Source organism: Phalacrocorax aristotelis, chromosome 16, assembly GCF_949628215.1.
Source record: "Phalacrocorax aristotelis chromosome 16, bGulAri2.1, whole genome shotgun sequence".
Classification (NCBI taxonomy): domain Eukaryota; kingdom Metazoa; phylum Chordata; class Aves; order Suliformes; family Phalacrocoracidae; genus Phalacrocorax; species Phalacrocorax aristotelis.
The window spans coordinates 14,366,349-14,378,258 of NC_134291.1; the positions used below are offsets into that span (position 1 = coordinate 14,366,349).

The 11,910-nt window shown below is 59.3% G+C and overlaps 2 protein-coding genes and 1 long non-coding RNA gene across 5 annotated transcripts in view; 2 read left to right on the forward strand and 1 right to left on the reverse strand.

Annotated features, from left to right (window-relative positions):
• ACSF2 (acyl-CoA synthetase family member 2) overlaps positions 1-6,554 on the forward strand; it is a 48,821-nt gene extending 42,267 nt beyond the window's left edge. For both annotated transcript variants that reach the window (XM_075111137.1, XM_075111136.1), the window contains exons 11-16: positions 3,680-3,787; positions 3,930-4,081; positions 4,418-4,559; positions 5,873-5,983; positions 6,173-6,241; positions 6,341-6,554. In XM_075111137.1, the coding sequence (XP_074967238.1) occupies positions 3,680-3,787; positions 3,930-4,081; positions 4,418-4,559; positions 5,873-5,983; positions 6,173-6,241; positions 6,341-6,391 (633 nt within the window). In that variant the 3' untranslated portion in view covers positions 6,392-6,554. The remainder of the gene's footprint in view (positions 1-3,679; positions 3,788-3,929; positions 4,082-4,417; positions 4,560-5,872; positions 5,984-6,172; positions 6,242-6,340) is intronic.
• Positions 6,555-6,974: 420 nt separating this feature from the next.
• On the reverse strand, positions 6,975-8,715 carry LOC142065208 (uncharacterized). The gene is made up of 3 exons (XR_012663316.1): positions 8,240-8,715; positions 7,909-7,971; positions 6,975-7,451 (listed from the first exon to the last, which is right to left on the reverse strand). It is a non-coding gene; the product is annotated as an uncharacterized LOC142065208 (long non-coding RNA).
• On the forward strand, positions 8,694-11,574 carry RSAD1 (radical S-adenosyl methionine domain containing 1). Of its 2 annotated transcripts, none has more exons than XM_075111139.1 (9): positions 8,694-8,972; positions 9,677-9,810; positions 9,891-10,095; positions 10,168-10,533; positions 10,628-10,691; positions 10,783-10,930; positions 10,988-11,060; positions 11,148-11,251; positions 11,330-11,574. In XM_075111139.1, exons 1-9 carry the CDS (start codon positions 8,811-8,813, stop codon positions 11,562-11,564), a joined length of 1,491 nt encoding a protein of 496 aa, XP_074967240.1. In that variant the 5' UTR covers positions 8,694-8,810; the 3' UTR covers positions 11,565-11,574. The 2 variants fall into 2 exon arrangements, with proteins under 2 accessions (XP_074967240.1, XP_074967239.1); XM_075111138.1 differs by having other exon boundaries at positions 8,756-8,972; positions 11,006-11,060.
• The last annotated feature ends 336 nt before the right edge of the window (positions 11,575-11,910 follow it).

Sequence of the window (11,910 nt, forward strand, 5' to 3'; positions counted from 1 at the left end):
AAACTTGGGGATCTTAGTAGAGAGCAGCTGAATGAAGGAAGATCGTTGCTCAGCTGAGAGAGATTTCGAGCTGGCTGCGAAGGGAAGGGCTGGGCTGACTTTGGTGGAGATGGCTGAGGCAGACGACACACTCAGCACGCGTTTCGGGATAATTAGATCCATCCGGCATGTTACACTGAGAGGGGTTCAAAGGGCTTCTTAGAGGTCCCCTAGCGCATCTCTTGGGTTGCCAGCCTGCTTTCTGTTGTTCATTACGCCTTCTTTGAAGCCTGAAATTCCCTATTATTTCATGGTCAATTTGCTTCTTTTTTCCGAGGCCAATATTGTCTTCAGCAAAGCTCAGTTTCTGTAGGTTTTATTTTGGTGGTTCAAGCCCTGCCATCATCCTCCAGCGTGGCATAACCAGAGGGTGGTGATGAGGGACGTGAAGATGCTCCCTGAGCATCGTTCAGGTCCAGAGGGAATCTCCTCCAAGGACCTCGTGCCCTCCTGCAGCCCTGACCTTCTGCTCCAGTCCCACCCAGTGTAACCCCACTTGGGGTACTGGTGGTCCTGAAGCCAGCCTTTTCACCGCAGCCTTTCGGCAGCAGTTGAATGCGGAGGGAAGTGGGTGTTTTTATTGCTGTTGAACGCTGGGGAAAACCGAGGAGCAGAGAGCTCATGTGACTTCCAAGTTATGCAGTAAATAAGCGGCACAGCTGGGAAAAACCCAGGGTCTTCAGAGTCCCCCGCTCTCCCCGCCAGATCAGTCTGCTTCCCAAATGTTTACTAAAGAGACTGGAGTCTGATTGTTTTTAACTTTATTTTTAATTTTTAGACGCTTCCTTCTTCAGGCTGTTTTGCCTGTTCCACAGTGGCCAGTGTTTAAACAGGGCTAGCAGGAAATGTTTTTGAAATGTGCTTTAAAAAACACAGTTCTGCTAAGATGTTCTTTTTATTCCTGGTTTAGACAGAGGCTTAGGATTCACAAAGAATGAATCTCTTGTCGGTAGGAGTAAGTTAGGCAGCAGTTTGTTTTGGAGCTGTCCCTGTCATTGCTGAAGGCAGGACTGATCTGTGAGCTGGGCTTTGGGGGGGTCACTTGTGGTCCCCACAGTCAAAAAAAGGCTTTACAGTCAATTATGTTCTGTACTCTAGTAGCTCCTCTCAGAGCCAAGGGTCTGAGCTGGACTCCTTGCCTCTGAAAAGCTTTGCTTTGACACCAGATACAGCTCCAGTGGAAATTATGGAGCTGATGCAGAAATGATTGGGTGAGGTTTTCTGGACTGAATTATACCAGATGACAAGGCTAGATGATGCTAAGTGTCCCTTTGGGTCTTGAAAGCTACGAATCTTTGTGGGTATCTCCAAGTTTAAATTGGTATATGGGGTTTTGTGGAAGTGTTGTTTCATCTCATGCACCACGAGCTGTGGCTGGGCTGGGACAATGGAGCTGGAGCTGTTGGAGGATGCTCCGCACGTCAGATGAGGGTTGGGAAGGACAGCAGCACTGGCACGAGGGCTTGCTCCAGCCACCGCCTTGGCCCTGGGCATGCAGATGGAGAAAACGCTGTCCCGAGAGAGAAATGCTATCTTGCAAAGGTCAGGAGCAACATCCTGGTGCCTGGCTGCAGAGCGGTGCCGGTGCAGGCAGGCAGGGAGGGGAGGGCAGCGATCAGGCAGCAGACTGAAGGCTGGAGGTTCAGACCCGCGTTCCTCTCTGGGCCGAGTCGGGAAGCCCGATACTGAGAGTGTCAGGGTGTTTATGGGGACAAGCCACCGGCCAAGGCACAGACAGCCGGTGCTTGGGGTTCATGGCAAGCCGCCAGGCATCTAGAGGAGCGTGGTGAGCCACGGCACCCGCAGCATCATCCTGCCAGGGAGCTGCCTGCCGCTGTGTCCAATTAAACTGCTGGAGCAACCCGGAGAGGCAGAAGGGGTTGACTCAGGGCTTGGCCAGGATCCTGGGACCGATACTGCAATTCATCCAGAAGAGTAAAACAAAAAAACAAAGGCTCTGGGATTTTTAATAAGTGTTTAAGATCTTGGATTTGTGTCTCATCAGTCATTTGATCCAGCCACAGGACTTGTATTAGTGGGTGGGAAAGAAATCCTGTCTGAGCATTAGATGCTGTAGGTTTCCACCCCGGCTGGGAAGCTATCACTGCGTCTGGTAGGAGAAGCCTATTTACAGTCGCTCCCTGTGGGTTGCCAGGCTCCTAGCAGAGCCGTTTGCACCAGATGGTCCCTGCAGCATCCTGGAGACGATCTCCTCCAGATTCCTGGCTAAGAGGAGGCTCCTGCAAATCTCCAGCTCGGATTCACGCTGACCCTGGTGTAGTCAAACAAGAGCGTCAGCCGTTATGACAGACTGTGCCCAACGTGAGATGCTTCAGCAGCCCTGAGCGGCAGAAACCGCCAAGTGCTCCCACCAGTATTATGGATAGCTCGTTCAGGATATGTGCATGCTTGCTCAGGACGCCGCCTCGCAGTACTTCGCAAAGCTTCTCATTGATTTTGGACGCAGTGCCTGGAGTTCGGTGAGCGCCGTGCAGAAGCCCTGACCGTGCAGCCAGCGATGGAGCCCGGGCGTTTGCTCTAAAGGCATGACGCAGACTGGGTGCCAAGGCTGTAGGAAGACGGTCAGGCCCTGTTGCAGTTCGGTGGGTCAGAGCTGCTCTCGTGTCAGTCTGAAGATGTGGAGGAGAAAGGAGCAAACGCTTCTAGCATCAGCCCTTTCCCAGCTGTGCTCTCCCAGCAAAGCAGCCACCGGTGACATTAGTGGGTGGGAGAGAAACCCTGCCTGCCGACACACAACACGCTGAGCTATTAGAGAGACCCGAGCAGTGTTCCAGCGTGTCGCACCGCTGAAATGCAGCTCCCGAGAGCTGGCGGTGAAGCAGCAATTCCAGCAATGGTGCTGTTAGTGCAGCTCAGAGCTGCCCAGAGCACCTCCTGCCCAGCTCCTCCTGCCTCGCCAGGCCTCTGAGTTTGACATAAAGAGCTGGAATTTTCCTCCGAGGAGAAGTGACCTTCAGCCAAGGTGACTCAGAGCCTGCCGTTGGGATTAACGGTGAGGGAGGTTTAGCAGCAAGAAGCTTTCGTCCTGCTGTGAGGCTTTCAGTCTGTAAGTGCAGCTGTGCCAAGCGTTGTGCAGCCTTGTGATGCCTTTACGAGGGTTAGAGGAGCTGATGTCTGCACAAAAGGATCTGGAGCAAGAAGCCATGCTGCGGGACACGTGGTATCCCACAGGAGCCCGCTGCTGCCTCCAAGGTTTTTCCAAAGCGACGTCCGATGTGCCCTGAGCTGTCAAAGATGCAAGGTGAACTCAGCACCTTGTGCAGGTGGCTGGAAGGGCACCAAGGCAAAATCAGTGTGTGGCAGAGACGGTAGGCAGCCAACAGGACAGGGCTTGGAGAGACATAGGTTAAAAAAGAGGAGGGTGAACCCAGGGGTCCTCCAAGAAAAGTAGTTGGGGTGTCAAAACTACCTGACACCCAACGTGTTGTGCATGGTGAATGGGGGCTGTGGAGCACAGCTGTGGAGGTGAGGAAGGCAGTGCTCGCCTGTGACCTGAGTGACCTGCGAGAACATCCTCCTCCCACCCACGCTCCCCTGTGGCCATCACTAGCTTCATCTTCCCCATGCCTGGAGCTGTGCTCTTTCCCCTTGAGGCACGTTTCTCCTCTTGTGTTTGCAGGTTGCCTATGGGACCACAGAAAACAGCCCTGTCACCTTCATGGGATTCCCCAATGACAGCATCACCAGAAAAACCGAGACGGTGGGATGCGTCTTTCCCCACACAGAGGTGACCGTGACCCTCCCTGCCTGCTCCAGGTCCCCAGCCTGCAGCCGTCCTCAGTCCATCCTCCCGGTCTGGTGCAGGAGCTGGGGCACACCACCATGTTTGGCTCAGACATCCCCTGCTAAGCCCTTCTCTTCCATTGCAGGCAAAAATTGAGGATCCAGAAACCGGGAAGTCTGTGCCTCTGAACACTCCTGGGGAGCTTCAGATCCGTGGCTACTGCGTCATGCTGGGCTACTGGGATGACCCCGCCAAGACGAGCGAAGTGGTCACAGCTGAGAGGTGGTACAAGACGGGGTGAGTCTGGGAACAGCCCCGCTCCTCCGGGTCTGGTCTCTCCATGAAACTTTGGAACAGCTTTTAGCACAGAGCCCTCGGTGCCGAGTGCCCCTGGAGATGGGGGTAGTCACTTCGCTATGGAGGGGCTGTGGGGGTACACTGCAGGGGCAGGAATCGCCTCCCCCTGAACCCTGATGTTTGTGTGGAGGCTGCCGATGGCAATGTCTGGCTGTAGCAGGAGCTCTTTGATCTCTTCCACATGTTCAGGTGGCATCTCAGCCATCACCCTCCGGATACCCTGACCTGGCCTCCAGACCGGGCTGGGACAGGACTAGGAGAGTGGTGTTGTTGCAGGGACCTTGCGAGCCTGGACGAGCATGGCTACTGCAGAATTATAGGCCGTTGCAAGGACATGATTATTCGGGGAGGAGAGAACATCTACCCAGCAGAACTTGAGCAGTTTCTCCACACCCATCCCAAGGTTGAGGAGGTCCAGGTGAGCGGGAGGCAGGTGGGGTGGGTGAGCAGCAATGGTTCCTGTGGTGGGAAACCTGTGCACAAAGCTGCTGGGGCTGCTGCTTGGGACCTGGTTGTCTTCCCCTGTTTTCAGCATCTCCTTTCGTGTAATATTGGTTGGTGAGCAGGGGGGGAGAGGCTCGTGGCAGGGAAGGGGCAGGCAGAGCTCCTGGCATGGGGCACATCGGTTTGGGCAATCCCCTCGTGCACCAGCTTCACGGCTGCAAAGTGGTGACTGTCACTCTTCAGTTTTTAAACTGCCTGTCCACTTTCATAGCTCCCTCTGAAATTCTTACTTGGAAAGCAGTCTGGAAGGACAGTCTTTACTCATAATTAATTAATAAACTCCTAAATCCAAAAAGACTCCTCGAACGAATCCCTGGAGATGAGGAGTGAGACTTAGCTTCACCCCTTCTCAAGACAGCAATGATTTGCAGCATTGAGCAGCTGCTCCCAATCTGCTGTGATTGTTCTCCTCCAGGTTTTGTGCCAGACAAGTTTCCCCATAAATAAACCACTTACTTAGTCAGTGTTGTGCCTGTGCCAGGCTAGCATCTCTCCTTGGAACAGTCCCAGTGCAGATGGGTTGCAAACCAGCCTTGTTTATGTAGTTTCTAGGGCTTTATGTCACTGCTCTGGACTCAAAAGGATCGACGTGTCTCTAGGATTTCGAGATAACCGGTTCAAGGCGGGGAATGACCGTAGGACTCTTGTGAGATAGCGTGAGCAAACTTTAGAGGGAGATCAGGCTCGAGAAGCCCATCTCCTGGTGCACAGGCAGTGGTGTACTAAGATCTGCCATTATAAGGGTTTCAAATAATCCTTTAATTCGACTTCATCCCTCTCCTGCTGTTTCGTCTGGAGATCCCAAAGCACTTGAAGCAGCCTCACAAGCCTCCGTGTTGGTCATGAAACCTGTTGCCTGGGTTTTTGGGGAAGCAGAGGCACACAGAAGGTGACAGGTCTGTGTTGCACCCACAGTGAGCTGGTCTGACTCAGCCCTTGCTGCAGCGACTTTGCAAAACCAAAGGAAAGTGCTGGCGGGCGCCCAGCCTGCTCTGCCACCTTTCCTCTGGCAAACGGTTGGGAAGCCCTTCCAGGAGGGCTCGATGTCGTGTAGAAAGCACCGGTGGGACGGTCAGGCAGCTCAAGCTGCCTTTGCCCAGCCCCACACCACAACTCCAGCATCCTGTGCTATGGGTCAGGGGTCGCACCGGTTTTGCAGCGGACATACCCTGCGGGAGGAGAGGGATGTTCCGCAGGGGTCACACCACGTCCTTCTGTCCCAACCAGGTGGTTGGTGTGAAGGACTCGCGGATGGGAGAAGAGGTCTGCGCCTGCATCCGAGTGAGGGCTGGGCAGGACTGCACCGAGGAGGAGATTAAAGCTTTCTGCAAAGGGAAGGTGGGTCTCCCACTCCTCTGAGCCCACGGATTCAGTTCCCTGCCAGACCAGTACACCCAGTAGCTGCTGGGGAATTGCAGATGAAAGTGCAGGGGTTTAGAGCAACCGGGGATCCAGCCCTGGCTGGGGTGGGAGGGCAGGATCTGCTGTTCCCGGCAGGTTGTGTAGCGGTTGGTTTTCTCTTCCCAGATCGCCCATTTCAAGATCCCGCGGTACGTTGTGTTTGTGAGTCAGTACCCGCTCACCGTCTCCGGCAAGGTAAGAGAGGCTGGGGCAGGGCCGGATCCCTGGGCTCCTGCCCCGTCTCCTGTCTGAGCCTTTCCTCCTCCTCCTCCTCCTCTCTGCACTTTATTCCAGATTCAGAAATACAAGTTGAGGGAGCAGATGGAGAAGCACCTTCAGCTCTGAGCCGGGGAAGGCAGAGTGAAAAAGGGGATCAATCAGTCCCGCTTCAGCCAGCTTCGTGTCTGCTTTTCACCTGTGCCTTGGGCTACGCAGTGCAGCCCTTCCCTCCCCGACATCAGGCTGGTGGCACTTCTTAGTTAATAAAACAGAGCGCCTTTTTTTCCCCCTTGGGTTTGTTTCTTTGCCAACAGAAATACCGCGGTGTGAGGAAGGGATGCTTATTTCTGGAGTTCTCTCCTGTTACTGAAAGGCCTTATGAAGGTTTTAAAATCTTGCATCTCTGAGCAATTTGGCTGCAGCCATTTCAGAAGACTTTGTGAGCCTGAACAGATGCTGGTAGATATTTTCCTGATATTTTAAGTCATAACAGCCTGGCCTGGCTTCCCAAGGTAGGTGAATGCTGTGTCTGGGTGCTGCTGGGACTCCTCAGTCATGTAACACGGCTGATGAACTTGAAATGAGGGGCAGGGCCTTTAGAGAGTGAGACTTTGTATGGGAAGGGGCTCCTTAAAGCTGGCTGGAAAAGCTTGCCCTCTTCCCACACCTCCCCTGGGCCTTCTGACCCCACAAAGAAACACCTCCAGGGTAGATTAGACTTGGCATCGTTTATTTTGTTGTTTTGGACAAGACACAAAGGATTTTGCATAAATACCAACATTCCTGTCCTGTCGGCAGCACGAAACAGAGCACGCCCAGGACAGTGTTTTACAGGAGTTATTTGGTAACTCCCAACCATGAAACACTACTCCGAGAAGTGGAAGAGCAGAGCTCCTCTTCCTTCCCGGCAGAAGTGTCCCACCCCAGCTGGGAAGCAGATAACGTCGCTGCTGACTCTCACCGACCTCCCGACCACCTCCTTCCTTCATCCTCCCCGAGCAGGGCTCGCGGCTGGGCCTCCACCTCCACGCTGGGGCTTCCTCCGACGGGTGGGGGGGAAACGGTGCGACGGGGAGCGATGTGACGCGTCAGCAAGGTCTCGATCCTTGATCTCCCAGCTGGACTGTGGGCTCTACCCATGGAAGCAGACCAAGTGGACAACACACCCACAGTTCGTGCCTGCTTTCTGAAAGGGGAAAAAAACATCCAGGATGGTTCAGATGGTCCATGTTGGACCCAATTTCCCTACGATGCCTCTCCAGCAAGTTCCCAAACTGCTGCTGGGGCTGGTGTCGGTGTGTTTCGCCGGCTTCACCTCTGCCCACCCCAGGGTAAGTGGGATGCGTGCAAGCGAAACACAGGTCTCCTCCCTGCCCTGGTTTTAGGATCCTTATAAACCTTCCTTCCCAGAGGCGGAACCATCACCTGCATTACAGCAACTGCAGCCAGTGACCTCGGGGACGCAGCGGACCTCTAGGTCTGATGTCTAGGGTAGGGCTTTTCACTTTCCTTTGCTTCCCACAGCACTAACCCAAGCATGGGACAGGCTTTGCTGTGAGAGGAGCTTTCCCTCTGGCTCCTGTCTGATAACTCCCCGCTCTGCACAGCCGCTGTGCTGCGCACAAGCGCCCCGTTGTACTCACCGTAATTGGGAATTTGCTGGTAAGAAATAAAGTCAGCCTTGGCTTGCGTGGGTAGACACACTGCTGAGAAACACAGCGGGCGCCAGTCACAACCAACACACGGGGGTACCCGTCACCCCATCCCCGCTCCCTGGAGCTCTGCTCGCATCCCCGGAGCGGTGCTGCACCATCCGTGGGTCTGAGCCCCGGCAGAGCCTGGGAAGCTCTCCCTGCCATCCCCATCCCCTTCCCTGGGGCACATCCAGCCCTCTCCAGCCGGGTCACCTCCCGAGATGTCCCACGACCGTCCCAGGCCCCCGGGACGGCACAGCCCTGTCTCTTAAGTACTCACATGAGGCGAAGGGCGAGCGCTCATGGCTGGGAGCGTGGCCTCAGCGCCCAGGGGCTTCGGGCAGGCTCCGGGGCTTCTGCCCTGCTCCGCGGCCGGGCCCTGCTCTTATAGAGCTCGCTGCCGGCTCGGAAACTCCCGGCTGCCGGGGGCTCTACCCGGGGAAGGAGGGTTACGTCAGGGGTGGGTTACACCAAACTACCGGCTCTTGGCCTGGAAACAGGAATCTGCGGCCACAGCCTTTGTCATCGGCGTTTTTCACTTCTCCGAGGCTATTAACGGTGCGAATTATGAAAAGCAATAATGTCTAAGATCGTCACCGCTGGCTTTGCACAACCCGGCGCGGAGGCGCGCCACGGCTCCCCTCCCCGCACGCTGAGCAGCCCCGCGGCTGGAAAACCCTCCTCCGGCCCCAGGGGGAGGCCCGAGGAGCCCCGTCGGGACCGTGTGCCCGGGAGGGCACCGGCCGCGGCCCCCCCGGCTGGCACCCCGCACACATCCCCCTGCCCTCGCCGCCGCCCCGGCCCCGCCGTGCCCCCGCCTCGGGGCGGTGCCGCCGCCGCCGCGGGGCCCGATGGCGGTGCGGGGCTGGCGGCCGGCGGCGGCGGCGATCGCTGCGGCGCGGCCCGGCGGGGGCGGCCCGGGGGGAGCTCCGGGACCGGCTCCTGCCTTGGAACGGGCCCCGGAGGCGGGAGCGGGAGCGGCCGCCCCCGCCACGGCCGCGCTCTACGTGCACGTGAGCGGGGGGAGCCCGGGCCTGCACACGGGGGGTGCACGGGGGTCCTGGGAATGCACATATGGGGAGCACGGGGGTCCCAGCCTGCACACCGGGGGGGGGGGGGGGGGGGGCACGGGGCCCTGGGCCTGCACACGGCGGGGGGTGGGTGCACGGGGCCCTGCGATTGCACACGGGGGGTATGCGGAGATCCCGGGCCGTGGGGGGGTACACGGGGATCCCGGGATTGCACACGGGGGGTACGCGGAGATCCCGGGCCTGCACGTGGGGGGGGTACACGGGGATCCCGGGATTGCACACGGAGGGGTGGGACCCAGGGACTTGCACGTGGGGGGCGGGGGTTGCAGGGGGACCGCGGGCTTGCATGCGTGGGGTGCACGTGGGACATGGGACTTGCACACATCGGGGAGGGGTTGATGTGGGACCTTGGGGCTTGCTCATGTGTGGGTGCACGCAGGGTGCTGGGGTTTGCACACGTGGGGGTCATCCCAGCCTTGCACCCCATGGCCATGCACGCGTGGGGGGTGCTGAGGGGGGTCCCCAAGCTGTGCACACGAAGGGTGGTACCCACAGGGCACACACCTTGTGCCCCTGGCGCAGGTTGGGGCCTGTGCATGGGGCTGGGACTGCACAGCCCCCCCTAAAAAGTGGGGTGCCTGGGGATGGGGGGCACAGCCATCCCCCACGACACCCCATGCTCGCAGTGGCCCTACTGCCGCAAGCGCTGCTCCTACTGCAACTTCAACAAGTACGTGGTGCCGGTGGTGGACGAGGCGGCCGTACGCGCCTGCCTGGTGCGGGAGGCACGCACCCTGCTCCGCCTCAGCCAGGTGCAGAGGTGGGTGCTTGGGGGGTCTCCGGGGGGGGCGCAGGGCCCTTTGGCACCCGCCTGCAGCCTCCCCACCGTCTGCCCTACAGCGTCACCTCCGTCTTCTTCGGCGGGGGCACCCCCAGCCTGGCCAGCCCCGGCACCATTGCGGCGGTGCTGGAGGCCGTGGCGGGGGTCGCCCACCTCCCCGCTGGCACCGAGGTCACGCTGGAGGCCAACCCCAGCTCCGCCAGCACACCGCGCCTCGCCGGCTTCAGGGCGGCCGGCGTCAACCGCCTCTCGGTGGGCGTCCAGGTAAGGGGGGCTCGTCCCTGTCCCGTCCCAGCCCCTCCCGTGCTCCCTGCTTCCACCGTGCTCCTTCTGTAGTCTCTGGATGATGCCGAGCTGCGGCTGCTGGGCCGGGAGCACACGGCGGCGGAGGCGCGGGGGGCCGTGGAGGTGGCGCGGGAGCTCTTCCCTGGCCGAACCTCCATCGACCTCATCTTCGGGCTGCCGGGGCAGAGCCGGGGCGCCTGGGCCCGGGGGCTGGAGGCGGCACTGGGGCTTTGCGACGACCATGTCTCCCTGTACCAGCTGACGCTGGAGCGGGGCACGGCCCTGGCAGCACAGGTCTGGGGAGGGGCCCTGCCCACACCCCCCCAGGACCTCCTGGCCGACATGTATCAGACCGCCCGCACCATGCTGGTGGCCGCCGGCTTCCGGCACTACGAGGTCTCCAATTTTGCAAGGAAGGTAGGGTGCCCCCCATGCTGTGCCCCTCTCCATACCATGCTGCCCCCCACCAGAAGGCTCAGCCCCCCTCACCCCAGCCAATGCTCCCACCCAGGGTGCCCTCAGCACTCACAACCTCTCGTACTGGCGGGCTGAGCAGTACATCGGCGTGGGGCCAGGTAAGTAAGGGTGACAGAGGGGCTGGTGGGGGTGTGTGCATGGCCCTGTGTGTCCCCTGAACTCCACTGTCCCCCCCTGCTGCCATTGCAGGGGCCCACGGGCGGTTTGTGCCGCGGGGAGAGGGCGGCCACAGCCGGGAGGCCCGTGTCCAGACGCTGGAGCCCGACAACTGGATGCGGGAGGTGCAGAGCCAGGGGCATGGAACCAGAAGGCGGGTGGTGCTGAGCCCACTGGAGCAGTGAGTAGAGGGGTGTCCCCCTCCCTGCGCCCCCTCCCCTGCCATGCTGCCCCGCAGCTCTCCGTGTGCCCGCAGGCTGGAGGAGCTGCTTGCCCTGGGACTGCGCACGGACGAGGGCGTCACACGCGAGGTGAGGAGCCATGTGTGGGAGAACCCGTCACCCACCCGCAGCTCATGACCCACGGCTAATGACCCTCTCTTCGCCCTGGGCGTGCAGCGCTGGGGGTGTTTCTCCCCCCAGCTCAGCCTGGAGGCCGTGTTCGGGGCGCCGGGGGAGGCGAAGGCGCTGCAGGAGCAGGGTTGGCTCATCCTGGACAGCGGGTGAGCCCCGGGGGTGCCGGGGTGGTGGTGAAAGGGCTCCGGCATGGAGCCCAGGCTCAGCTGCCACTTCTTCCCCAGTGGCTTGCGGTGCACCATGAAGGGCCTGGCCCTGCTGGACTCCCTCCTGCCTGACCTACTCTGCCAGCTGCAGCGGTGCTGGGCCCCACCAGCCATGCCCGAGGAGGGGAGCTGTGCCCGGCTCCAGCACCCCGAGGAGGACCCCGTCGGGGGGAGCGGGGCTGGTGGCGAGGCTGTGGGGCGCAGCGGGCTTGCGGGGGCTGTAAGCCGCAACATACAATCACAGAATCGTTAAAGCTGAAAAAGATGTCTAAGATCATGAGGTCCAAACACCAACCCAACACCCCCAGGCCTCCTAAACCATGTCCCCAAGTGCCACATCTGCACGTTTTTGAATGCCCTGAGGGATGGTGACTGCCCCACCTCTCTGGGCAGCCTGTGCCAGGGCCTGACCACTCTTGTGGTGAAGACATTTTTCTTCACATCCAATCTAAACCTCCCCTGCTGCAACTTGAGGCTATTTCCTCTCATCCTGTCACGGGTGACTTGGGAGCAGAGACCAACCCCCCCCCTCACTCCAGCCCCTCTCAGGCAGCTGCAGAGAGCGAGAAGGGCTCCCCTCAGCCTCCCCTTCTCCAGGC

Coding starts and splice junctions, on each gene's coding strand:
- RSAD1 (XM_075111139.1), top strand. CDS start 8,811: ATGGCGGTGCGGGGCTGGCGGCCGGCGGCGGCGGCGATCGCTGCGGCG. Junction 9,811..9,890: donor CGCCTCAGCCAGGTGCAGAG/GTGGGTGCTTGG, acceptor TCTGCCCTACAG/CGTCACCTCCGTCTTCTTCG. Junction 10,692..10,782: donor GTACATCGGCGTGGGGCCAG/GTAAGTAAGGGT, acceptor CTGCCATTGCAG/GGGCCCACGGGCGGTTTGTG.